This window comes from Haliotis asinina, chromosome 15 (genome assembly GCF_037392515.1).
Source record: "Haliotis asinina isolate JCU_RB_2024 chromosome 15, JCU_Hal_asi_v2, whole genome shotgun sequence".
Lineage (NCBI taxonomy): Eukaryota > Metazoa > Mollusca > Gastropoda > Lepetellida > Haliotidae > Haliotis > Haliotis asinina.
Genome location: NC_090294.1, coordinates 22726097 through 22753356, shown reverse-complemented (window position 1 = coordinate 22753356; position 27260 = coordinate 22726097). Strand labels below are relative to the sequence as shown.

General features: G+C 39.1%; 2 protein-coding genes across 2 annotated transcripts; one reads left to right on the top strand and one right to left on the bottom strand.

Moving 5' to 3' along the window:
• Positions 1 to 377: 377 nt before the first annotated feature.
• On the bottom strand, positions 378 to 8833 carry LOC137265377 (polycomb group RING finger protein 1-like). Its single transcript, XM_067800766.1, has 8 exons — positions 8738 to 8833; positions 6022 to 6127; positions 5308 to 5460; positions 4718 to 4801; positions 4506 to 4605; positions 3689 to 3830; positions 2844 to 2921; positions 378 to 2126 (listed from the first exon to the last, which is right to left on the bottom strand). Exons 1-8 carry the CDS (start codon positions 8747 to 8749, stop codon positions 2073 to 2075), a joined length of 729 nt encoding a protein of 242 aa, XP_067656867.1. The 5' UTR covers positions 8750 to 8833; the 3' UTR covers positions 378 to 2072.
• Positions 8834 to 9055: 222 nt separating this feature from the next.
• LOC137265373 (BLOC-3 complex member HPS1-like) lies at positions 9056 to 27087 on the top strand. Its single transcript, XM_067800762.1, has 16 exons — positions 9056 to 9242; positions 9991 to 10149; positions 10617 to 10738; positions 11217 to 11325; positions 11900 to 12051; positions 12953 to 13157; positions 13260 to 13803; positions 14227 to 14336; positions 15577 to 15795; positions 16337 to 16501; positions 16828 to 16940; positions 20306 to 20497; positions 21417 to 21552; positions 22059 to 22172; positions 23253 to 23335; positions 24146 to 27087. Exons 1-16 carry the CDS (start codon positions 9132 to 9134, stop codon positions 24321 to 24323), a joined length of 2712 nt encoding a protein of 903 aa, XP_067656863.1. The 5' UTR covers positions 9056 to 9131; the 3' UTR covers positions 24324 to 27087.
• Positions 27088 to 27260: the final 173 nt, after the last annotated feature.

Here is a 27260-nt window from a genome sequence, read left to right as displayed (position 1 = left end):
TGATCATATTTTCAGACATTTTGAAGTCACTAGGCCAAACTGAGACCCCGTCACATTTAAACAAATGACAATATGCTCAATAGAACAAACATTTGAACAAGTAGTCAGAACAACATCATGTATGTTATCAGGTCATGAAGATAATTGAATATTTGTGTTCTTTTGAAGAATACAGCAATCTGTTATTATCATTGCAATAAACTACTTTGTGGGTTTGTTATAAAGGGAAGACTGCCTTATTTGACAAAGATTTACGGAGTAAGTTCATAAGTGGATTCTTTTCAAAATGACCAAGTCAACAAACTTTTGGAATCAATTCATTTACAGAAAATAAGTCAGAAAGCATTGTGTCATGGTTTAGGCTAGGAAAGATACCTCTTCAAACTCTGGACAGTCTTCACAGTCAGACATTAACCACAAGCCAAAATCACAACTGGCCTTTCAGACAACATGCTTCACAATCACAAAACTGGCATGATAATAAGAATTAATATGTTTTAGAAGAGCAATCTTCTATATTCCCTTCAAAGAATATATAATAAGTTCCTACATAGGTATGTCACCAGTTCACTACAATTATCTCCCTTTGAAACCTTGTGACAGTGTTCAATCTCATACATATCAGATCTTTTTACTGTGGTACAATACTACTAATCAAGAAGATCAGAAGACACTCTCACTGAAGATTAAATATTGTGACCCTTGATGATGCATTCTAGAAGGATGGATTGTGGAATCACTGGCCAGTCAACAGTCATAACAACAAATATCTAAATTATTTGGCATCATCTAATACCACCTTGATCAAAGATATTCAATCTCAGCAAAAGAAAACCAACACAGAACACAGTCTACATAAGATGGAACAAACTTTCAAGCCTAAAAGGGTTGGTGCACAAGAAACTTCAAATATCCACAACATATAAATAGTGTGTTTGTTTGCTATTTAATATGGAATGCCTTGATTATATTTGCTATTTCAATACAGAAACTGGACATGCTTGTCTGAATGTTTTTCTGACCATTCACTCTCTTCCTGAGATTTCAGAAGCCTCAGTGATGATTGTTGGTTTGAAAGTTCAAACCTAACACAAATTTACACAAAGATTAAGCATGAGATCTGATTTGAATGAGATTGGATGCTGTCAGTCTGTTTACTGTGAGGGAACACCCACAAAAACACAAGATAAGACATCAAAGATACCATTTTTGTCATATCTCTATCAGAAATCAACAACATGTCAGACAGATTTCTAACAAACAAATGAATAAATTGGGTCACAGCTTTTTGACGTAGACATCAAGGCAATCATGACTATTAAGTGAGTGAGTGAAGTTTTTACGCCGCTTTTAGCAATATTCCAGCAATATCACGGCGGAGCACACCAGAAAATGGGCTTCACACATTGTGCCCATGTGGGGAATCGAACCCAGGTCTTCGGCGTGACAAGTGAATGCCTTAACCACTACGCTACCCCACCGCCCCTGGACTATTAAGTATGTGGATGACATTGGTTCCTGTGAACTGACACATACATGAAGACCCTGGTATTGGAATCCCAAATATGCTGAATATTGTGATATGATAGGAAAGTCATTCTTTACTCCTGTGATGCTCGAATAACATGAACAAGAACATGAACATAAACACACAGTTGTCAAGTTTCCATCTCTTCTATCCAAATAAACATGCTGTCACATAAGACATCAAATGGCTAACACAACTTTTCCCCATCAAGCGAATGCTTGCATATTTGTTACAACACACTGACAAGCAAAGCTGCACCTTCAGTCATGGATGACACGATGAGCTAACATGTGTTTGATGGCTGACTGTGAATCAAGTCGATACAATAATGCTGCCGCGAGAAGCTGTACTGTACAAGATCACAAATGTAACAATCGTCAGTCATGCATGATTAGGAAGCTCATGAAACAACACAAATTGTCATGAATGCTGCCATTGCTAATATGCAATAGCAACAATTCTCTTGTTGTCCTGACAGTGATCAGATGGTAGTGATGTGATGATATCACCGGGTGAGAGAGTGGAAGGATAGTTTGGACAACTTTCACGTTATCATCCATGGCTCTTGGATCCTGTAGAACAGAGTCATCGGCACTTCCTGTTATGCAAAGTAAGAGAATATCAGATATGGTGGACACTGAATGTTACAAAGAAGTTTGTAGAAGTTAAAATACGATTGATTACACATAAATCCAAGCAATTTGTTTCGGTTCTTGTTTCCTTAAACTGAAAAGAATTAGACTACAAGTAACACAAACACAACATCCACAACTGCTCAACACTGTATTGTCATATACCATCAATAGTGTGATCAGGCTTGAAATTGCTAAAATGCATGCATGCATATAGAGAACTAGTTATTACACTTGGACCTGGGTCCTTATTCTCGAAATGTTTGTAGCCCTAAGAATTCTTGCCTTTGACTGTAGCCAGTGTGTTAAAAATGGACAGAAGAAGTTTGTAGAGCTATGAACGTTAAACAAGGATAGACACCCTGGACCTTATTCCTTCAAACAGCATTACAACAATCACAGTGCTATAATCACATTCTTGAACACTGATGACCTTTCTACTCTTCAGGGCCCCATTCCACAAAACTCTAAGCCTAAGATCTCGCAACTTTTCTTGTAGCATTTGCATCTCCTATGTTACAGTAAGCCAGGTACAAGAGCTACAAGAAAGTTACGAGATCTTAGGCTTATGAGAGTTTGGTGAAACAGGCCCCAAGGCCCCATTTCACAATGCAATAGTACCCCCAAGATGATCGTAACTCCTGCAGTGTAACACAGACTTACGACAGTCAATCCACACTTACCCGGCACCAGTACATGAGATAGATCTGCTTCATGGACATTTCATCCGCCATCTCCTCCTCCCCACACAACACCTCCAACTGCAACAAATACAAACTTCTGTACTTGACTGACATGCAGGGTATTCAGCATGGTTGATAATACACTAGTAAGGGATTGATGAATCCACATTAGAGAGGTAGGTAAGCATCTAACCTTATACAGTCACAAACCCAAATACATATAAAGCAAGCGCTCAAGACCCCTCTGGATAACTTTAAATTCAGACTCAGACAAGAGGGGTGCTAATATGGACTGAACATTTCTGAAGAAAGAAAAGTGTGACCTATGACCCGACTATGTACTGAGCAGGTTAAGATAAACATGGCCAATGATACCAGTATGGATTGAGCATGATTGATGGTCCAGGGATGCCAAAATGGACTGAGCATGTTGCGGGACGGATTGGTCCAAGGATGCCAATATGAAGTGAGCATATGGAGGGATACATTGATCAAAGGATGACAGCATGACTGAGTATGATGAGGGATTAATGGGTTAAGGGGTGCCAATATAGATCAAGTATGTTGATTCATGGAAAGGTCCAAGGATGCCATATACATTGAGCATGTGGAGGAACTAAAGGATGAGGGTTTACCTGTATGGGCTAGGATGCGTATAGCAGATTCACACAGGGTGCTGACACATATATTCTTAGCTGTAATGATAACAAATGAACAATGTGACTCCACTTCATTACATATCTTTGCCCATTTTGTGACTTTGAGTGCTCCCACTGTGACAAATCCTAGATCCACCTCCTGTAAGCAGTAAGTCTGCTGGGACTTCAGTCGAAGTTCAGACTCACCTTCAGTGCAGATGGGATTCCCAATTTCTTGTATAACATTGACTTGAGATGGGAGATGAGGACGCGAATGGAGCACCGAACAAATTTCTTCTCTAATGGCTGCAGCTGTACATTTTTTCCATGGTGTGATACAGTCTGATGTCTACAATATTGAATGGATACAGAATTTAAAAACCATCCAATTTTCTTATTACTACAGATGTGGCATCATGACATGATACTCTACAGTAATGTAAATGATCCAAGTGGTCCTTTACTTCTTTTCAACAGCATAAATATTAGTGGTGACTACTGAGGGGGTATCAACTACAGTGGAAGCTGTCTAAACCAGCACTCATTGGGACAATCCAGTTAGGACAATGTGCCGGATTGTAAAGCTGATGATAAATATACAAGCCACAGATGGGACTGAGAATTTATTCCAGTGTTGACAACTAGCCAGATTGGACAGATGCCGGTTCTAACAGCTTCCACTGTATTGCGATATTGATAGTCTACTGCAACCAACTAATGCAATACTATCGCAAAAGTTTTTTCTCCTTGAATTGTCTCATTTGAGGCATGTCCCAAATGAGTTGAATGTATAGTAGTTCTTGTATTTTACTCTGAGCATTTATCAATGGAAGTCAATTACTAAATCATTAATAGTCACACATGCTATCAAGGCATTGATAGTTTTTCGTTTTCACCATCAATTAATTGCTATTCTACCCTGGATCTTCACTGGTAGATTGTCACGCCAAGCAATCAGCAGGAACTGCACAAGACTGGGCAATCAGACAGCTTGATTTAGTGAATAATGAAGAAAGAATCTTACCCAAACCTCTCCAGACAAAGGCAGATCTGTTCATCATATCTGTACATGTAACTCTGGGGGTTGTTGAGGATACTGGACAAACGAGGAGCCAACTGATTCTCTGCAAAGAAGAGACAGGCAAATTTCTCTATGTTTATATATTGCTTCACTCAACAAGGTCAATTTCTCAATGAAATTTGATTAGATAACTGCTTTAAAAAAATTTCACACACCTTCTATCTTCTTTTCTTTGCCATCTTTTTTCACCATGATAGTACCCCTGGCTTTGTTGAATTCCTCCCTTCTTTTTTCTTCACCTGAAGATATAAAAACAATTTAATTGACTCAGACATAGTCTCTGCTGCATATGTATTGTTTTCAGTGTGGCATCTACTTTTGGGTATGAGATTAACACCAACTGTCCTTGTTCAAAACCATTCGAAACAGTTGTCACCTCCCTTGTGTAAACATCTTACTATCATTGCAACAGGAAACAAGGGGTCTACAGGTCCCACATGGCATTCCCGTAGCCACTGCTTCCAGATGGTATATTAGTAACCACTGCTTCTAGATGATATCCTAGTAACTACTGTTTCCATGGCAACACGATGAACACTACTGTTAACTTAGTTATCAGTTATTGAAGAGGTCCACAGCCAACTTTATTTTCTATTCAGAGCAATTTTCATTCTTTAGATTACACAAATTCAAACATGTCAAATGTATGAGATGAGGACATCAATCAAGGGATAATCATTGCAGCTAGATTTGTTCTGTTTTCTACAAACTGTTCAAATCATATTATTTTTTCCTTATAGCTTACTTTCAAACAGCCCTGGAACCAGTTTGTAGACAATGTCCTGCAGTGTGCGGTCAGCTCGCAAGTGAAACAGTGGCTGTGTCTCATGAACTTTGACATTGCACTGAGGACAACACTTGCTGGTCTGAAGATACTTTACAATGCAACTCTTACAAACTGAAACAAAAGATTAACAACTTTAAAGATTTAAGTTCAGGTTTGAAATGAGACACAAACATGATAAAAGAACATTTTCAAATAACAGTCATTGCATATTGTTATCATGGTCATGGCTGTCACAGTACAGTTTGTTGAGATACAGTAACAATGGTGCTCATGACAGTCTTGATGGTATCACCTGGCTTCATTATTAGTGAGTGTGTATAGTTTCATGTCGCATTTATATTCTAGCAACGTCATGGTAGGGCATGCCACAAATGGGATTCATTGCACCTGTGTGGGGAATCAAACCTGGGCCTTCAATGTGACAAGCAAACATTTTAACCACAAGGCTACCCCAACGCTCCACATTGAGTGAACATGATTCAAATTAGTAGATTCTGAGAAAAATATCAACACAGGAACCGTTAAAGATATGTTCCCCCCTCCCCCTCCAACCACCACCCCACCCCATGTATCACAAAGATCATGGAACTAAATATATTTAACAGAATGCACAAAAAATACAAGAATGGTTACAAACCCATGCGTTGCAGAAAATTACACAAGTAAACTTACATGTATGGAGGCATTCTGTGATGGTTGTGGCATCAATGAAATAGCCAGCACAGAGGGAACATACAATGTTGGGATTCACATCACGGATTCGAATGTGCATCATTGACTGAAATAATAACATATCTGATTACACTGAGACTGTGGTAACACGAAACTCATCATTATATCTATGATTACACTGAGACTGTGGTAACACTAAACTCATCATTATATCAATGATTACACTGAGGCTGTGGTAACACTAAACTCACCATTATATCAATGATTACACTGAGGCTGTGGTAACACTAACTCATCATTATATCAATGATTACACTGAGGCTGTGGTAACACTAAACTTATCATTATATCAATGATTACACTGAGGCTGTGGTAACACTAAACTTATCATTATATCAATGATTACACTGAGGCTGTGGTAACACTAACTCATCATTATATCTATGATTACACTGAGACTGTGGTAACACTAACTCATCATTATATCAATGATTACACTGAGGCTGTGGTAACACTAACTCATCATTATATCAATGATTACACTGAGGCTGTGGTAACACTAAACTCATCATTATATCAATGATTACACTGAGGCTGTGGTAACACTAAACTTATCATTATATCAATGATTACACTGAGGCTGTGGTAACACTAACTCATCATTATATCTATGATTACACTGAGGCTGTGGTAACACTAAACTCATCATTATATCAATGATTACACTGAGGCTGTGGTAACACTAAACTCACCATTATATCAATGATTACACTGAGGCTGTGGTAACACTAACTCATCATTATATCAATGATTACACTGAGGCTGTGGTAACACTAAACTTATCATTATATCAATGATTACACTGAGGCTGTGGTAACACTAAACTCATCATTATATCAATGATTACACTGAGGCTGTGGTAACACTAACTCATCATTATATCTATGATTACACTGAGGCTGTGGTAACACTAACTCATCATTATATCAATGATTACACTGAGGCTGTGGTAACACTAAACTTATCATTATATCTATGATTACACTGAGACTGTGGTAACACTAAACTCATCATTATATCTATGATTACATTGAGGCTGTGGTAACACTAAACTCATCATTATATCAATGATTACACTGAGGCTGTGGTAACACTAACTCATCATTATATCAATGATTACACTGAGGCTGAGGTAACACTAAACTCATCATTATATCAATGATTACACTGAGGCTGTGGTAACACTAAACTCACCATTATATCAATGATTACACTGAGGCTGTGGTAACACTAAACTCATCATTATATCTATGATTACACTGAGACTGTGGTAACACTAAACTCATCATTATATCAATGATTACACTGAGGCTGTGGTAACACTAAACCCATCATTATATCTATAGTTATGACATGGTTGTATTTCATGCAAGGGACGACTGCACTTTACCGGGCGCACTTTTTCAGTTTTTTTCTGCGCTGCAGGGGATCGAACGCCTATAGCCAGCCTTGCAAGAATCCTGTTGTGATCTAATTAGTCTAATTAGCGGACACGCTACCTCGGGACCACCCGTGCGATCACAGTTAGTTAGTGCTCGTTTAGCGGGTCATTACCCCACTAGCTCTGCGCATGCGCAGTGAATGAAAACAAACTATTATGGTTTGTTTTCATTTACTGCGCATGCGCAGAGCTAGGCTCCACCTACCCATTCATCAAAGCGAGAAGCCACACCTAGGCACTGTTTTCAAGATGTCGTGCAGCCAATCCAGCAAAGCTATGATATATGATGACGTTTATCGTTTGACTTGACAATGGATATGGATATAATCACATCTAAGGTAAGCCAACCCTAATCTTTACTCACTAACCCTAAGGATCTAGAAGGGGGGTCCCTAACCCTAAGGATCTAGAAGGGGGGTCCCTAACCCTAAGGATCTAGAAGGGGGGGGTCCCTAACCCTAAGGATCTAGAAGGGTGGTCCCTAACCCTAATTATCTAGAAGGGGGTCCCTAACCCTAAGGATCTAGAAGGGGGGTCCCTAACCCTAAGGATCTAGAAGGGGGTCCCTAACCCTAAGGATACATCAGCGCGGTAAAGTGAGACAGTTCTGTAGCTCTACAGCGCGCTATCACTATAGCGCGCTCATTAGCGAGCGCTCAGCAGTCCCAGGTCGCGCGCCCGGTAAACTGCAGTCTAGCCTCATGCAATATTAGCATGGGTAAAACCGTAAACCCTACAAGGTGTCTCACTGATCCATGTATACTTTTTGTTTGGAATACAATTATACCAATTTGTTGTAAATCATTTTGTTCAATTTTCCAATTTACATCTGTAATAGTTGGTAATCGGTTAGTCGTCCTAGTGATTACTGAACATAATGAGTGATGTTCTTGTTAATCAATTTCCTACGACAACTGACAACTAACATGTGACAATACCTACCGCTTGAACCATGCATATAATGTTAACTAGTCTGAACTCTTTCGTCCAACCCCAAATGATTATATCATATAAACTGGACTAGAATACAAAGGTCTAAACATAAAAGGGGCATGGGGTGTCTCATTAGTTGTTATGTTGGTCACAAACCATACACTCTCCGTGTTGGAACTTGTGAAAGTGAAGATGGTAACTGAGAGTAAGAGTTCGTTTCTTACATTCTCTTCACAAACCTAAATCAAATTACCACTATACGATAATAAAATGTTTACTCACGTCATCCATCATTACAATTTGTAATGTCAACTATAACGCCCACTAATCCACCTACAATATGAATTATTGCGTTCCTCATGCACTACTCCCGGAAGTAAGGTTCAACCGGAAGTGTTGAAAGTGAAAGCAAAGCTAACATAAAAAATCGTAAAAGATACTACCATGTGATACGAGCTATAGTGAGAAGTACCACTCACTTGATAAATACAAAACTATTATTTATATTTTGAAAGCATACACACCTATCAGAATGATCGATAACCATTTAGTTTAAGAAATAGCAATATTCGTATCAGTGGCTCAAAACTAAGTAAATAAACAAAAGCACGTGCAGACGATAAAACAGGAAGCGATTAGGAGAGAAACATGCAGAAGGGAATCAGAAAGTAGCAAAATGAAGTGTCTTCTTGTTGTAAATAAAATAAATGATGTACTTTTTGTAGACTTTGATGATGATTTCGCGGCATATATCAACCGTGAAGCTGCCAAGCAAGGCTTGCAGGAGGTTAGTTGTGTTTTCATCACAAGATCAAACTACTCCCATACTTGAGGGGGAGCACTGTGAAAACAGTACTGACATTTTGTTTTAGGGCAAGACTATTGTAAGACCGTCCCGTGAGACCGAATATATGTCTGTGATTTGGGACCGACAGTTAATCGTTGCCGGGCGTGGGAGATCAATCTCTCACTTTTGAACGAGAATATTTGTCGGAGAAATTTAGTGATAGAAAACCAATTGATTCTAACACTATTTTTACACAGGTTGACAAAATACGAAGTGTCATTCATCAAAATATTAGTCCCCTCCTTTCAGTCAAACTATAGTGTGTCCAGAAGCATTTACGACAAAGCTTTCATTATGCATGTCTTGATTTTGAAGTGTATCAGGAATATTCTGACGATACATGCTCTTTGGTTTCAACTTCAAAAATGTAGGGTTGATACAAATTTAATAATTTCATTTTGTTATCTGAGATTTTTTGCTCATACTATTTTGTGAAATTAAAAGAGTTTGTTCATACAGTTAGTTTTGGTCAAGTGGCACGTGATTCAGAAGCCTATTTATCTCCTTTTAAACTTGTGTTGTCTCTGAAAATACTTCTTTGTATTGTGGATATATTACAAGACAAAGATATGGAAAGATCACTGATACTGACAAGAAACTATGAGCAGACTTTAGAGTCTGTCACTAATATGTTTATCATTTGTGTGTAATTATGAGTTCATATGTAAAATTTGATGTATATTTTCAGCCTGAGGATGCAGAAAAAGATTTGTACAATGTGGACGCCACTGTGTTTATGCAGCTGTTTTCACCCTTGGTTCTGTCCAACTGGGCTCTAATTGAAGAATCTAAGAACCCATGTACATCAGTGACTCTAGAAAATGGATACATCTTTGTGTTTAAACAGGTATGAATTGTACTTGTATCAGTAATACTGTATATCTCACTTGATGGGTCATGAACTGATGAAGCTGGTTGCATCACAATCAAAGATACTTTGGTTATTCATCATAGAGGAGCGTTGGAGTAGCATAGTGGTTAAAGTGTTGGCTTGTCACACCAAAGAGACTGGTTTGATTCCCCACATGGGTACAATGTGTGAAGCCCATTTCTGGTAACTTGAATATTGCCAAAAGCAGTGTAAAACCATAATCACTAACTGATCATTATAGAGTAATTATGTATTATATACTTTGATCTTCTGGATGACAAAGTCTGGCCCACATTCCAGAAACTGATTTCTTTGGTTTGACTTCAAAGTCTATATGGACACATGTATATCAGAGTTATTCCATTCTGGGAAGGCCTGTAAGAAGTTATTTTGTGTAATGTGTTTAACATGGTATTTGAAGAAAACTGTTGGCTGTGTTTCAGGTTGATGACTTGCTGTTCATTTGCATGAATGGGGATGACAGGGAGACAGAATATGCCTTGAATAGAAAGATCCTTATATTCCTGAAATTTGTTGGGTTTATGTTCGGACCCATCACAGATGAGTAAGTGTGTTATTATGTCAATGGATTCATCTCTCCCAGCTTAGAGGCTTATATTTGGCCCCATATTTAGATGACATGTATTTTAACATTATTGCTTATTATGTATGCATCCCAGGCATTGTGGATCATTTTGCTGTCCCACCTATTTCACCTCACCTAGTATGAAAAACAAAGGGTGTGTTGCAAGCCGTTGCTTATTACGGGCTTGCAACAGCTCAAAGCGTTTATCACTCTTCAAAAAAAAATCGGAGCGATTACCGTTTGCTTGTCTGGCGCTAATAAAGAATGTATTAGGAGAGTCTCGATGACGAGCGATAAAGTTGATTGTTGGTGACTAAATTGAACCAGTGGAACAAACTTAAGATGCTGGGATGTAAGCTGTTTTTTGCAAATTTTGGCAGCCGAACAAGTTTGTTCAGCCTTCGAATTCAAACTTTTGCTAAGCCACCATGAAAACCAAACACTCACTCTGTTGTAGAATTGGCCACTCTAGGTTTGAGGACAAGAAGGCAAGATGGAACTTCCTGAGGAGACTGCTGGACACATATTCTAAGTTATCAAAAGACGACCAGTGCTACCTTGTTGAGGTAGTTTGACCTTTTTCTTGCTTATTGATATAATTCATACAAATCCATAGAGACACAGGTGTTAGATTTGATGTTTGGTTTGTTTGTTGTTAAACGCCAATCTAATCAATATTCCAGCCATATAGCGACAGTCTTTAAATAATCAAGTCTAGACAATCCAGTGATCAACAGCATGATCATCGATTTACACCACTGGTATACAATGACATGTGTCAGCCAGGTCAGCAAGCGTGTCCACCTGACCCTGTTAGTCTCAAGGCATGGGTTGCTTGTATTTTAAATTTGCATTTCCATGAAAGGAAAGGAAGTAACAATATAGAAAGTTGGTTGATGCGGTATATCTTTTGGTAAAGTGTGTACTTGATGCATAACAAATTCTGTAATGCTAACAGTCATTCCCAGCTTCGAGTCAACATCAAGTTGATGCCTATTTACTTGGAGTATGAATAAAGGTGCTGTATTTACTGTAATATATATACTTATTACACTGGTGAGTGTGTACTGGATGCATAACACAAATTCTGTCTTGCAAAACATTATTATCATTTCAGTAAAATAAGAAATGCTGTTTCAGGCTGTTGAACGGCTTCAAGTGAACCAGCTTGTGAATGAGAAGTGTGTCGAGCTGTTGGAGAGGGTGATGAGGGTAACAGATGACCTGTTGTCAAGACCGGCCCAGCATTCCCTGCTCCTGGTCAACACCAAGCTGATGGCCCTGTATTCAGAGTATGTGCACAGATACTGTATTTACTGTAATATGTGCACTGGGTAATAGGATCTTATGAAATCACAAAGTGCTGTTAACGCCAAGTTGATGGCCCTGTATTCAGAGTATGTACACAGTTCCTGTGTGGGCAAAGTTCCATACACGTATTTACTGTAATATGCACACTAAGCATTGGAATCTTATGAAATCACAAATAACTGTTAATTTGGTTTTCAGAAACTAAGTAGTGGTTCAGATGTTAAAGAAATTGAACCTTTGTAAATTATAGTTATGAGGCAGTTATCGGCTCTGTTTTTATTGCATTATTGCTGGCCACAGGTGATATTAAATAACAGCAGTCTCCAAGCTAGTGCTGTTGGCCATAAGACCACTATTTATGTTGAGATTATTTAGAAATAGTGTAGATGACAACATGCATCATGACAAGAATCAGAGGAAATTGCAATTTTTTAACTTTGAATAATTATGAATACATTTGTGTATTTGTTTCATGATTGATAGAGAATCTCACCCAAGTGTCTTCTGATATCAATTATATCAACAGGAGTTGATAAAGTTACAAATATCTGGGACTTGCCAAGGATATTTTAACTTTTATCAAGAAGTGTTGATATATTTACTATAAGAAGTCACGAGGGTGAGATTCTATGTATCATCCAAAATCGCTGTTGGTTAGTTTTCAGTTAGAAATGTACATCACTGAATGTAGTACTGCCATTAGACTTGCAGTGCAGCAATGTCATGGCATTGTGACATCATAGTATTGTTACTGCATTGTACATTATCTACTGTCAAAACGATATCCCCTAGGAAATATCACTTGATCTCTCATAAGCAATATGTGGAACACAGTTTTGGATGATTAATTTCTGTTAATGGTGTACTTAACTGTATTTTCAGTCGAACAGCCTCAGAGCTTCAAGCAGCTGACATTTTAAGCATCATTTTACTAATTCAAGACATCTTCCCATCAAGTGAGAAACTGGAAGATCTTTTCTCCCGCTCCCTGTCTAATGTCACAATCAACAGGAAGAGATCACGCTCATTCCTTCCTTCAACAGCTAGACAAGAGTCTGATCGCAGAGATGAATCAAGTGATCAGGAGGTGAGGGACTTCAGAAATAATTACATTACCTCTGTAACGTTTGATTGTTTGGAATAGGACCCAAGCATACATGTATCTGAATCTGCCAATGTGTTCTTTCAGTTCCACAGTGCTCCAACAACACCAAACAGTGAGAGGTCGCACACGCCTGCAGGGGCTGACCAGGCAGACAGTGTCAACACAACAAGGACTGAGGCAAGCAGCAAGCAGCAGTTGCCAAGCTCTGACCAGTCCCAGTCTGCCAGTAGCACAGAGGTGAAGAAATACCTTGAACAAATGGAAGAAGTGGTCAGTCAGTCTGTCAGCTCAGCAGAAACAAAGGGTGGTCATGACCAGATGTCACCAGCAGAGACAGAAGCAGACATTGAACCAAAACCAACTGATGAAAGTCAGTCTTTAAATTCAACAAAAGACTGGGCAGACCAAGGTCAGACACCAGCCATGGACATTAAGTCATACTCTGACAATACGTTGGAGGTAAAGCCAGACAGCGTGTTAGCTCAATCAGAAGACTATCAGTCAGGTTATGTCAAATCACCTGACATAGCGACAACATCTGACAGTCAGTCTCAGTCTCCCAGTATTTCAAAGTTGAACACTGACAGTGAGCAGACTCTGACTGACACAGAAGAGCACAGTACATCAGGTGAAAATCCCAGATAAGGTCTATAATTATGTGTGTATTATCTGCAAATGTATTATGTAAGCTCTTTGATGAGGGCCTGGTCATCTACGGTGCTGCAAGTCTCTGCAATGTTCCTTTGGCATGCCAGAGACCTTTGATCATGGATTGGAATCCAAATTCTGTCAGATTCTGTGTTTGGGTGTGTCAGGTCCATACCTCTGTTAGAGAATTTCACCAAATTGGTAAATATTTGAAACCTGCATGTTTGGCTTTCCTCACACAGTAAGCAAATAGCTCACTCACTCCCTCACAGGACTAATGGGATCAGGTGGTCAGACTCGCTGACTTAGTTTACATGTCATCATATCCCAATTACATGGACTGATGCTGATTCTGCAGGTCACTGGATTGTCTGGTCAATACCCGATTGTCCTCATATTTCAGCAACTCCAACCCTTACAAATACAGAGTACCCAGTCCTGTCTCCCACAGAGGGAGGGAACTTCTTCAGATCCAGGATTGAGTTCCAGTCTAGACACAGTGCCAACTTGCTGGTAAGTTTGTGAACACCTATAGCAATAGACCTCTTTTCTTTTTTTAATTCCATGACTACAGTGGGTCTTGATTTTCAAAGCTCTCTTAGTGCTGTGATTGTATTAATTGCCATTCATTAACATTAACTTATGACTGACTATCTTAGTGCTAAGTGAGCTTCGACAATCTTGGACCAGATCACCACTCTAGCAAGTGATCTTAGCATCCTAGCGTTATGACAGTAAGTCTATTTTAAATTATAACGGTCACAATTTTCTTGGCATTATGATTGATTTTTCTTTTGTGAAATGGGCCCCAGTACCTCTCAGCTGTAAATGGAACCAACAGAGGAGGTGGTCGGATGATGAAAGTTTGACTTTTTTACTCATCTGCCCATCCAACAAACTGTTGTTTACTGTTTAGGATGTAGCAGGACCATAACTGATGGAAGCCTGACACAAGTCAACATCATTATTTACTGACAAAGGCCTAATGTATTCACATTCACCCAGCCTTTCCTCCTCTACACTAGCAGAAATGCCAACCACTCCGACTTTGGAAGTGTTACTCCAAACTCAAACTCAAAATCTACTCTCCAATTTGTCTGTAAAAAACTCAGATTTTTAGAACATTTTTGTAGGAGAGCTTCCCCCCACACACACACCAGACGCCCACCGTCAAAAGGGTCCCGATCCCCTTCTCACAGTCACCCATAAAGGCGCACCTTCAGGGTTTCGAGAATTGTTTTGGGCAAGGCATGACTTTCCTTCTCTACACTGCCAACCAGCCTGACTATGAAGGAGTTACTCAAAATCTACTTTCATGATTTGTCTGTAAGAAAACCGTCAAAAGGTTCTAGATCCCCCTCTCACGCTCATCCCCAACTCGCACCTTCAGGGCCCGAGAATTGTTTTGGGCAAGGCATGACTCCGCTTTCATTTGTTTAAGGGTTGGCATCTCTGCACTAGATATTTGTTCAGTGCACTGCAAGAAACAAATGAAAGACTTGACAATCAAGGAAACACCATTTATTGACATGTGTTCCAATCTAGTTTAGTTTTCCTGCTTTCATTCCGTACAACAATAGCACATAAGTGTTGCACTGTGTAAAACACTTTGCAGTACTGGAATAACATCAAGGAAACACCTTTATTGACAAGTGTTCCAAGAAAACTATTTTTGTCATGCTATGTGGTGCACTTTGCAATACTGAGAGTAGCAACAGTCTAAGAACTTTACAAGCATTACAATCTGTTCCAGTCTTCCACTCCTTCAAGTGAGGACAAGGGTAGATCTCGGTCAGGGACTGTTTCATCTGATGAACCATCTACCAAGAACACCCAGCCAGACAGATCACCCGTAGACAGAGACTACTGGAGGCAGATGGTGTTCCTGAGAACGCCAGGATGTACTTTCTTCCCCCACCAGCTGCATTGTACCCAGATCCTGCCTGGTATTGTCCTGATCATCGTCATTGAGGTGAGTTGTCAGCTGACATTACCCCTCCCCCACCAGGTACACTGTATCCAGATCCTGCCTGGTATTGTCTTCACCATTGTCATTGAGTGCTTGAATGGATGGCAGCTTCACTCCTGTTAGTTTCTAAGGTTTTCGTGCTACCTTTAGGCAATTGAGTTTCTGAAATATCGCCTGTGCACCCAACAGAAGATGGGTATATGGTGGGATAAGTCACATGACTATTAACCTTCTTGTATCCCACAGGCAGCTTAGTTTATACAGGTAATAATTCCCATCATGTTGTCAGTGCATAGTGCATGTGAGTGTCTTGTTAAGTACAGTGCTGCGTATGTAGCATTATTATCTTGCTCTGTCTACAGGACACACTGTACACATTTGTTGCCAGTTTTGTTACAAAATGTCACTGAAATAATTTTTTAATATGTACATACTCTTGTGCCAGGTGTTTCTATTTTTTTTCTAAATGAGCAAATAAGTGATGGGGATGGGATTCCATGCACAAACTGTTTGATGTAGAACAATTTTGGACTGTTTATTACAGGCTCGACATGGACAGATAGCTCCCCACCTGTGCCAGATGTTTCATATCATCAAAGACGTTTTGTCAGGGGAGAAAGAAAAGCTGAGCCATGCAAGGGGGGAGATGCTGTATGATGTCATGAACTCACTTCTTGCTAAAATACAGGGCACACTCAGAAAGGTCAAGGTCAGTTGCCTTAGGTGGCTGTAGAATCAATATCACTGAATAACAGTATGACCCGTGGTTTGTGACAGATTTATTGAGGTGCTAGAATTAGATTTACATGGGATTCCAGAACACGTATCCATATACTCTGCATATTGTGAGTCCTATTTTCATCACAGCGTGAGGCCTTTCTTTTTGAGTGTTATATAGAGATGAGGTTGGATTCTTGCACATCTTGTCAACCTCTTTGGGAAGTGAAGTATCCAAGAGGTTAAAGTGTTTTTAGTACCTGATGCAGTTACCTAAATCTTGTGTCACGTGAGATAGCTACATTATATGTTATGCAGGGAGATGTGCAACGTGTCATGAATGATGTCAAACGGAAGTGGGACAATGATGGGCTGAAGAACAGCCTCCTAGCTTACCTTGAGGAGGATCCAGGGGTGGTAGTCTCAACTGGGTGAGTGTCAAACTGTCACATTAAGCTGATCTCAGCCGAGTTACTGTATTACTGTCTCACAGACACAATGTAAAATTATGTTGTAGTTATTGCCATCCTTGCATAAAAGGAATAACAGAACCTTGGAAATAGTTCCTTACCTTAACAAGAGTGTAAATGAATTTGAAATAAAATATATAATGGGACTCTCTATTATTGTGGGCTCTCTATTATCGCAGCAAGTAAAAAACATAGGAAAGTAGAAATACCACACCCAGCATATGCTGTTTACATATGCAAATTACATTTAAAAAATCATCGCTCTTGATAAAGTCATTTACTTGATTGGAATTTTATGTCTTATCATAAATGTATTCAAGTATTTCAGTAACTTCAGCAACTATCATGATCCCTACTGCTATTACATCTAGCATGAATCAAAACTTGCGTCATCAAGAGTAATCCTGAAAACCACTACAAGGTCATTTGCATATTTTCTGTCCCAGAAGTATAACAGGAAGTGAGGTATGATACACATTCACCCTGCACATTGCAGCAAATTGTATGTATAGGAGAAAACACACCTCTGAGGATTTTGTATACAGTGTAAAACCAGAGGGGGAGGGAAATCCCCTGGGGGGGGAAGGATTCCGGTACCCCGGTAGATTTACATTGTCTATCAAAACCTAGAAGTTTTTCTCTAACATATACTGAGTCAAAAAAGAAACTTCACATTCTTTCTTCAGGACACTATAAAATAACAAGAGATGGTAAGATGGTTAAATTGTTCTTATTTCATTGCTGAGATCTGTGTGAAGTACTCATTACACTGACAGTGCCAGAATTAGTTCCATTGGGCTAAACTGCCGTTCCAAAACATGGGTATACAGAATGTCAAGTCACAAGAATAAAAATTCAAAATTTCTCAGTTCAATATTGTATATGGCTGCCCCGCACATTCACCACTGCCAAACACGATCTCCTCATTGAATGCCTGATGCTTGTGAACATGTGGTTGGGGATTCTGCAGCATTGCTCTTGCAAGGCAGTGCAAATTCTGAGGTTGGTTCCTAAGACCATGAAGCCTTCTCCCAAGTGCATCCCAAACACACTCTATTGGATTAAGGTCAGGGGACCTTGATGGCCAGTCCATGATGTTGATTCCAGTGTTTTGTCAACATCACAGTATGCGGCCGAGCATTATCATGCTGGAATTGTAGACCTGGGCCATGAGCTGCCTTGAAAGGAACAAGTTCAGGGGTGAGCACCTGGTCGCGGTAAGCAGCAGCTGGGAGGTGCCCATGGATGACCAGAAGTCAGGAACGGTTCTTCCTACAGGAAGCACCCCACACCATGCAACCTCCGCCCCCGAATCTGTCAACTTCCTGTGCACAACATTGTGCATACCGTTCACGACATTGTCTCCAGACTCCATGCCTGTCGTCCGTGAATCTGAGGGTAAACCTGGATTCATCACTAAAGACGACTCGATTCCAGTCTCTCTGGGTCCATTGGAGGTGACGTTTGTCCCACAGCAGACGTTGATGTTGATGAAATGGTGATATGGGCGTCAAGAATGGAGATTGGCAGCCCCCAACAGATTTCGAATGGTCTGTTAGGACAGTCGACCTCTAAACATCTCAGCCCTGGTTCGTGTGGCTGACAGAAACCTGTCATGTAGGTGACGGTCTTCAGGTCATGTCACATGTGGACGACCCGACCTTGGGCGATCAGAAGAGGTGCCAGTTTGTTGTAGATGACCTCGCAAGTCATACACAGTATGACGGCTGCATCCCATTGCTCTTGTGACGTCAATAACCGATCTTCCCCCATGCCAATGGCATTTTCACGTTGCACATTTGACAATCGTGGCATTTGAAGTACTGTTAGAATTGTGATTTTGGCACATGCAAAACCTGATTTGGCACTAACATCATTTGCACGACGAATGAATGGGTTTGAGTGGGTTTTGCTAATGTTTTGCTAGAGTCGAAAGATAGGGATCCCATTTCAGATACATAGCTGTATCATCAGAGAAAAATTATTTATTATTTTTCAAAATTACATTTTGTGACGTTTCTTTTTTGACTCCGCATATATACAGTCAGTGATGGATAATTATAATGTAGATGATCATTCAATGAAGCTATATAACAAGCACATGTAAAATCAATTTTATGACAGTAACTATGAGTAGATAATTTAACCCCATCACCTTTGTCGGCCCGGTGGCCGTGCGGTAGAGCATCTGCATGCGAATCTGATATTTGCATTTCTAATCCCCCTTGGGAAAACATTTGTATTGTGAGTTTAATCTTGAATGATATTTTTTGATTGATTTCAAACACTCATGTATCATTTGAATGTTGATGTTCATATAAAGTTAGGACAAGTAAAACCTGGGAAGTGGTCTAACTAACGAAAAGTAAAACCTGGGAAGAGATCTTTCTTGCGAAAAGTAAAACCTGTCCATCCGAAACAAAAACCTCAAATGTGGTTATTCTGGGAAAACAAAATAACCTAATATATAGTGAGAAGCACACTTTAGGTTTATATAGTGAAATGTAAAACCTGTCCCTTCAAAACAAAAGCTTCAATTGCAATTATTCAGGGAAAACAAGAGGTGACCTAATATATAGTGAGAATCACACTTCAGGTTTGTATGGTACATTTTAAGGCGGCAAAACAGTGTTTTGTACGTTGTTGCCAATGTTTTGGTTGAAAACATGATGATATTTCTGATGTGAATGAAATTCCTAAATATTTTTTTACCAATAAGACTATTTAGATTGGTTAGTTGTCTTTGTAAACGTTTCACAGTGTCATTTGCTTATACCACGTGCTATAGTAAGAAAACAGCAATGTCACGATAATTGAGAGTTGCTTCAATTTTCATGTCGAACAAGACAATCAGGATTGCTACCGTGATATTAAATAAACTGTGACTGTGCCTCATTGTGACAGAAATGAAGATTAAACATCAGTCAGGTGAAAACATATATAAAATGACAAATCTCATAATCCCGATGGCGACAACATTAACTATCGCAATAATAGAGGGTCCCATGATAATGTCATTATCAAATGAAAATAATGTCATTAGATATCACATCTAAAAATGCCATGATTACACAAAGGTAATTACACAACTTTGATAATGTTTTTTATTATTCAGGGCTCTTTAAAACTATATAATTTAAAATAGAAATACACACAATAATGTCATGGCCATTAGTCATCATAACACAAAAGCATATACCAGTCTTTGGTGATGTTTCACTGTTCAGTGGACCTAATGTCATGGTGAATTAGCCATCATTGCACAAAAGGAAATATAGGATAGTAATGCTGTGCAATACAATATATGTTGGACACTTGTGTTTCAGGCTTGAGACATCCCTGAGGGAACTGATGAAGAAGCTGAAGGACCTGTTCTCCTACTTGTACCTGTCCCCACAGACTGTCAATGTCAGTTTCCGAGAGGCTATTCAAATACTGAGAGACAAGATCAGGAACGAGTTGTCTGACTATAGACACTACCTCTCAGTGAAGGCTCAGAGGAACATCCCAATGACATCGTATCCTTTCTTCATCGGTTAAACTGCCCTTGAAGATCTGGGGTAGAATAGGTCTTCAGCAACCACTGCTTGCCCAAAAGGCAACTATGCTTGTTGTAAATGGTGACTAACAGGATCAGGTTGTTAGGCTCTCTGACTTTGTTGACACGTGTCATCGGTTCTCAGTTGTGCATATTGATGCTCATGTTATTGATCACTGGATTGTCTGGTTCGGGCTCTATTATTTTAGACTGCTCCATGTAGCTGGAATACTGCTGGAAGCGCTGTAAAACTAAACTCACTGATTCACTCAGCAATCAAACAGACTTTTGAAGTGATGACAGATGAAACTGTCATGGATGCTGCTCAGGAGCATGGGTGGGGAATGGTAGTAGACTCATGAAAGAGTTTCTCAGCATGCAAATGAGTGAGTTTAGTTTCACACCACACACAGCAGTATACCAGCTGTATTGCAGTGGTCAGTAAATAATCAGGTCTGAACCAGGTAATCCAGTGATCAGCAGCATGAGCATGAATGTACGCAATTGGGACATGATCAGTCAAGTCAGCAAGTATGACCACACGATCCCGTTAGTCTCCACTTCCGACAGGCATGGGTGACTTGGGGAAAGACTTCTTGGGTTTGGATTCCCATATGGGTTCAGTGTGTGAATCCCATTTCTCATGTCCCACCATGCTGTGAGATTGATGCATTTTGCTGAAAGAAGGATATGACAATGCGCTCATAATGACATCTTATTCCAGATAGTGAACAGGAATCATGGCATGCACAGATACAAATAACATGAAACACAATGGGCAAATTTACCCTTAAACCTACATCTTCTCTGCTACTACATATGGCTGTACCTTTTCACACACAAAAAATTCTACATTTCCATTTGTAATGTTTACCTACATGGTCCTTGACTTGTGGAAGATACCTGGATGAGTTCCCTGGTATGGTCCACTTTATCTACATTGACCGTCAGTCCAACCAGCTGACAGCTCCATCCCTGAATATCACCCCGGAGGAGAAAGGCAAGAAGGATGCTACAAGTCTGGTTAAAAACAAGGTGGGACATAAATATGAGTTCCTTGTTTGCAAAAGGATACCATAGTTCTGATACCATTCACATTCTGACAACCATGGGGTAGCATAGTGGTTGAAGTGTTTGCTCATCACATTAAAGGCCCATGTTTGATTCCCCACATGGGTACAATGTATGAAGGCCATTTCTGGTGTTCTCCCCACTGCTGTGATATTGCTGGAGCATTGCTAAAAGCAGTGTAAAATCATACCAATACTTACTCACTCAACCACACTGTCAAACCCTGCATTTTAAATGGTTCCATGTAAAATCAAAGTGAACTTTTAACTATGTATTTATTATGCATCATCAGAAATATACGACAGGATTTCTTATGTGACCGAAAACTGATTATATGAGGTTACCCAGTGATCTGGATGCATGGTGTTGTTTCAAGCCAGTCAGATGTCAACTCTCAATTTGTCTTCAGCAGACTGGCAGTCTTCTACAAGACTTCCGAGGCAGTTTAACAATTTTTTGTGTTGATGTAGGTGTGGATGATGGTGGAGCATATGATGGTGAAGTTGACGGAGGGTTACACGTCCATCATGTTCCGTGACGGGGACTTCTACTACTCGTATTTCCTCTGGTTTGAAGATAACACTGTGAGTTGGTACAGACACTCCAGGGGTTCTAAAGTCCCATCACCTGACGCCCGGGACAAGTCTTTTTTCATTATGGGCAATCAAATAATGGTATCTTACTTGTTCGTGGACTACTAGATAATTTCCACGTATGGTTTCAAACTACAAATAAACTTGGATTTCATTCATATCTACTCATAGTGTAGCTATTACATTTCACAATAATGGTTATTTAGAGCTATCATTCTTTCAAATGTATCACTCTTCGATGAATAGTCCAGCAAACATTAACATCAAACAGTGTGTCATAATATCAGGGCACGTGGAAAATTAGTCAGGACAAGGTACTTTCTTGAAGTCACTGGCCCTGTGGCAAGTCGCTTTTAACAAAACAATTTTGAACCCCTGCACTCCATACTGTGAGATTGATATATGTTTTACTGTTTCCGTATCTTGCAATATTCATATGATTAAATATGTGTTCATCTTGTTTTCCTATTTTACGCAAATGTTACATACTTCATTTATTGCTTCCAAGCATATATGTGTGAGTGTGTGTTACTGTTTCAGTAACTTGTGATAGTGACATGATTTGAAATACATTTGTTCATGTTAGTTACACAAATTCTTCATACTTCACTTAGTGCATGCTACAGATCTATATCCACTGTGTCGTTAAGGTAGTTTTGTTACCATGGAAACCTAACTTTTTCAAATGTCAGATTATAATTGAAGTTTCTTTTTTGTTCCTAAATAGGAATTGTGAAAGGAATAAAGGTCATTGGGTTTGCCTTGTGTTCAAAGTGTTCACTCATCACAGCCACGACCCAGGTTAAATTCCCTACATGGGTACAATGTGTGAAGCCCATTTCTGATGTCCCCTGCTGTGATATTGCTTGAATATTGCCTAGGGTGGCATAAAACTATACCCACTCATTCACTGTGAAAGGTATATATTATTTGAACTAAGCAATGGCTTGATTCTTTTTTCTGTTTTTATTTTTTTTAATTTTTTTATTATTGATTATTGTTGTCTGAGGTGTAATGGAATTATTTCCATTACAAATGTTTGTAATTGCAATACTGGCATTTGTGCTTCAGGGGAATCCTCTCCCAGTGCAGGTGCCCTATAAACCAAGCCATGATATGAATTCTCCTGGAATACTCACTGGGACATTCTTCAGGTAAATAGTACATCAGGGGCATGTTAAGAATCTCGAGTGCCACCAAGGACTCAATCCGGAACACCTGTGCCCATACGAGCACCCATGTACCATCCTCATTGCTGCCTCGCCAAGCAAACAAAGATGGCAACCATGTTTAATGAAAAATAAAACTTCAAATTGTCATCATTAGTTAGCATCCACTTGACGAAGGGGCAAGTAAACAATAAAGAAGAAGTTGACATCCGTAACATTTTGTCTTATACATGTTAAATGTCATTTGTCATAGCATATTTTGTATCATCACTACTTTAGTCCCTTTGTGACGCTTGGTGTAGCTAAGTAAAGATATTATTTTGCAAGATGGATGATTAACGTGGTTTTGTGTGCCAAAAAATATGGATAGTTTCATTTCATTTGTTGTGTCTACAAGGTCTTCTTCATATATGCACAGTGTCTTGCATCTTGGCTTTATTAGGATTCAAATTTGTTAGTTTCATCCCATTGTTAAAGGATTAAAAAAAGGAAGTGATGAAATATTGCTTTGTATATCCCCAGTTTTCATAGTGTTAAAAAATCATGGGGAAAAAAAACATTCAATCAGAATTTATCAGTATGTCAGGCTATAACACTGTCTTCATATCATTGCTATGAAACTTTACTTATAAACTGAATCCCACAACTGTTCATCTTCAAAAAAAAAAGTGCATCTGTTGATATTTGTGAGTCACCCTTGAGCTTGGACAGATTTTCTGACTTCATTTCAACTTCATAGGAGAATCAGACAAGATTTTACAGTCGGTAACTACATGTGTATGTTTTTGTCTTCAGACAGCTGATACAGAAGTGCTTCCCAAATTCAGTGCCGGGTGCTGTACACTGCTATGAGCTGTACTTGATGCATGTAGGCCTGGTCCATCCGCAGTACATCGCATCACACTGCCGTCAACTGGCTCGCAAACTTTGGGATATGTCTGGGGAGGCGTACACATCCATCAGTCTCTTATGATGAATGCTGTCTAGACTACTCATAGGAAGGAGTACTGATGACGACATGAGACCAGGGTGTCAGATCTTGAAATGATGACCATCTACAGGGTTTAACCTCAGCGCATGAACATGGGAATCCAGACCTTAATTATTAGTTTTAAGGGGCCTTGCAGACAAAACAAGGGTTCTGTGAACTGTATGTTTTGATCATTCCTTGGGAACCTGGAATGAAACCTTGATCATGTGGACTGACAGTTGAAATGATAAAAGAAACTGCTGTGTAAGAAACAACCAAACACTTAACAAAGTCTGAGATATGTTGTGGGTGCAATAATGTCGTATGTCCCTCTGGATGCAGTGAATATTTTTTCTGCATCCATTCTTTTCATTTGTTAATACCAGTATTACTAGGTACATACAGTCAAACCCCATTTACTCGGACCCCACATATCTGGAAACCCTGACGATTTTTATGGGAAACGAAACTTACATTCATTGATTGTACTCACTTAACCGGACCCCACGCTTTCAGATCCATACGGCGAATTTTCAAACCATCATTTTCAAAAATGATCCAGTTATCCGGATGGAAAGATGTGTGCAACATGCATGTGTATGTGTCGCGTCAATACCGTTTACCACAGGACTAAGTGATTTCATTCTTAATCTGTCGGAAGGCTTTTGATGTGAATTGATTAATTAGCCATCAAAACACTAGGGACGTGTGTCACTCGGGTTGTTCGGATTTGGCGGGTGTGAGAACATTTTATCAGTAATGAAAACACATGTTAAGTAGGATTAAGGTAAACTACACTGTAATTGTAAAGTATATAACACTATAAATCAACCCCTACTATCTGTCGCGATGCAAGTTAAAATTAGCTTGCCACATGATCTACCATAAGTCATGTGAACCCGTCTGGAAGTTTACTTTCTGCAGACAGCATAAGTTCAACGCAATGTCATATGTTTTGTAAAATTTAAAAAAAGATATGCAATTGGCAAAATAGAGACTTTTTATCATTGATTTACTTTGTGCATCTAACCACCCGAAGCTCCACACGCTACATGATTATGACAAATGGTAATGTGTTCCGCCTTCCATGTATTATTGGTACACTTATATGTTAATGATGATTCACTGTTATTACTTTTGTGACTATTGATTTACTGATATACAAACATGAAAAGTTTTTGCTTTCACTTAATTTTCACGTTTAGCTTGTTTGATCCAGTTAACCGCTCTCCGGACGATTTTAGAGTGAAACCAAAGCGTCCAGTTAAACGGATTTCGACTGTATTCACATATCATAGAAAACCCTGCATCGACACTTCTCATAAGGACTGGTGGTGGCATCAGATCAGGGAACACTCATAACTTCTTGTGCTGACATGAAGACCATCTAGACCACTTAGAATGTGTACTGGCTACAGTGTTAGAAAAGAGCATTGTGGTCTTGTAATGGCAGCAGTCTTTGCCACTAAAAGGACTACACACTGGTGATGGGCATTACTTGTTTGTATTGATGAGCTGGAGAAGGAACATGAAATGGCACCACTAGTGTATGAAGATACATACACAAGTTATGATCAAGGCATCTTATAGAGAGAATCCTCAGCCAGGTATCAGCATCCGAACACAAAGTCTTCAGTGTTTTATGAAGACTTCGTGGATCATTTTAAGCTCTTATAGTGAAGAGTGCAAGTGACAACATTGGACTGTGGAACACAAGTTTGTAATCCTTCTTAAATCCCAACTTGATAGGGTTTTGGAGCACAGATTGGGTAGACATTATCCATGCTTGTTCTTTGAGGCAGCTAGAATTTGATGAAAGTGTATGGAAGAGGTTTAAGAGACTGTCTTTAATCTCCAAACATCTAGACTGGTATAATGACAAGATTAGGTTTTCCTTCTAATCCAGTGCTTCTGGATTTTCAAGGGCTCTCTTTCATGGTGATCACTAAGACAGATTAAGTCTCATACAACATAGGATAATGAGAGTCATAGCACTGAGATAACCTTCCTAGATATTTGTGTTTGTTGATATTTATGAAAGATATTAAAAAAGCATTCCAATATTTTGCCATATCAGGATGTTGTGATATTTGTGAAATCAAAATGATATATAATCAAAGAAGAGAGAATTGAGTTCCTTGTTGATCACTAGCATACTTGGGAAAGAATTCATTGCTTTCTGTTGAAAGACATTATTATTTACAAATGTCATTTTATACAATGTTATGAACAGAGTTATACCATAGGTTTTAATATGCAAATTTACGGTTACTCAAGCGAGCTTTGATACCTAGGACTTTTAATATTCAGGTTCATTATGGCTTGAAAGGTTCTTAAGTTTTAACTTCTCCTTTGAAAAAACTTGATTATGTAGAAAACTGCATATGCTTGTCATAACAGCATTACAAATCATAACACATGTAACATATTTCATATGTTTTAATAAATCGTGTTGAAACATTTGTGATGTTAACATTGATTTTTAGGTCTTTCAAGGAATTTAGAGTGTGCGAGATTTTTTTCCAAATGTTGACAAGCTATATATCTGTATGAACCTTGGATATGTGTAGTTTATATATGTGCTGGTGCTCAGTTTTGTTTGTTAAAGTCTTGTTAATATGCATAATGTAACAAAATTAAGTATGAATATGTATGTATATGATATGCATATCATTGTTTTCAATAAGCTTGTCAAACTGAAGATCATAAAGACAAATAAACTGCCAATGTCATGTCTGTTTGAAGTCATCATTGGTCAAGTGTCTAGCGCAGTGGTTTATGTTATCACAACACAGTGACTGCTCACTGTGGCACCTTTGGGGAATGATTAACAACCAGGAGCATGGATCGGTGGGACCTGATTGGCTGACAAGGGGAATGTTGAGGACATTTCTGCAATGCATACTACATGAAAGCTAACATGCAAGACTGGATGTTTCA

Coding starts and splice junctions, on each gene's coding strand:
- LOC137265377 (XM_067800766.1), bottom strand. Junction 2,922..3,688: donor GAATCCCATCTGCACTGAAG/GTGAGTCTGAAC, acceptor TATTTGTTGCAG/TTGGAGGTGTTGTGTGGGGA. Junction 2,127..2,843: donor ATCTCATGTACTGGTGCCGG/GTAAGTGTGGAT, acceptor TTTGCATAACAG/GAAGTGCCGATGACTCTGTT.
- LOC137265373 (XM_067800762.1), top strand. CDS start 9,132: ATGAAGTGTCTTCTTGTTGTAAATAAAATAAATGATGTACTTTTTGTA. Junction 11,326..11,899: donor ACCAGTGCTACCTTGTTGAG/GTAGTTTGACCT, acceptor ATGCTGTTTCAG/GCTGTTGAACGGCTTCAAGT. Junction 16,502..16,827: donor GCACACTCAGAAAGGTCAAG/GTCAGTTGCCTT, acceptor TATGTTATGCAG/GGAGATGTGCAACGTGTCAT.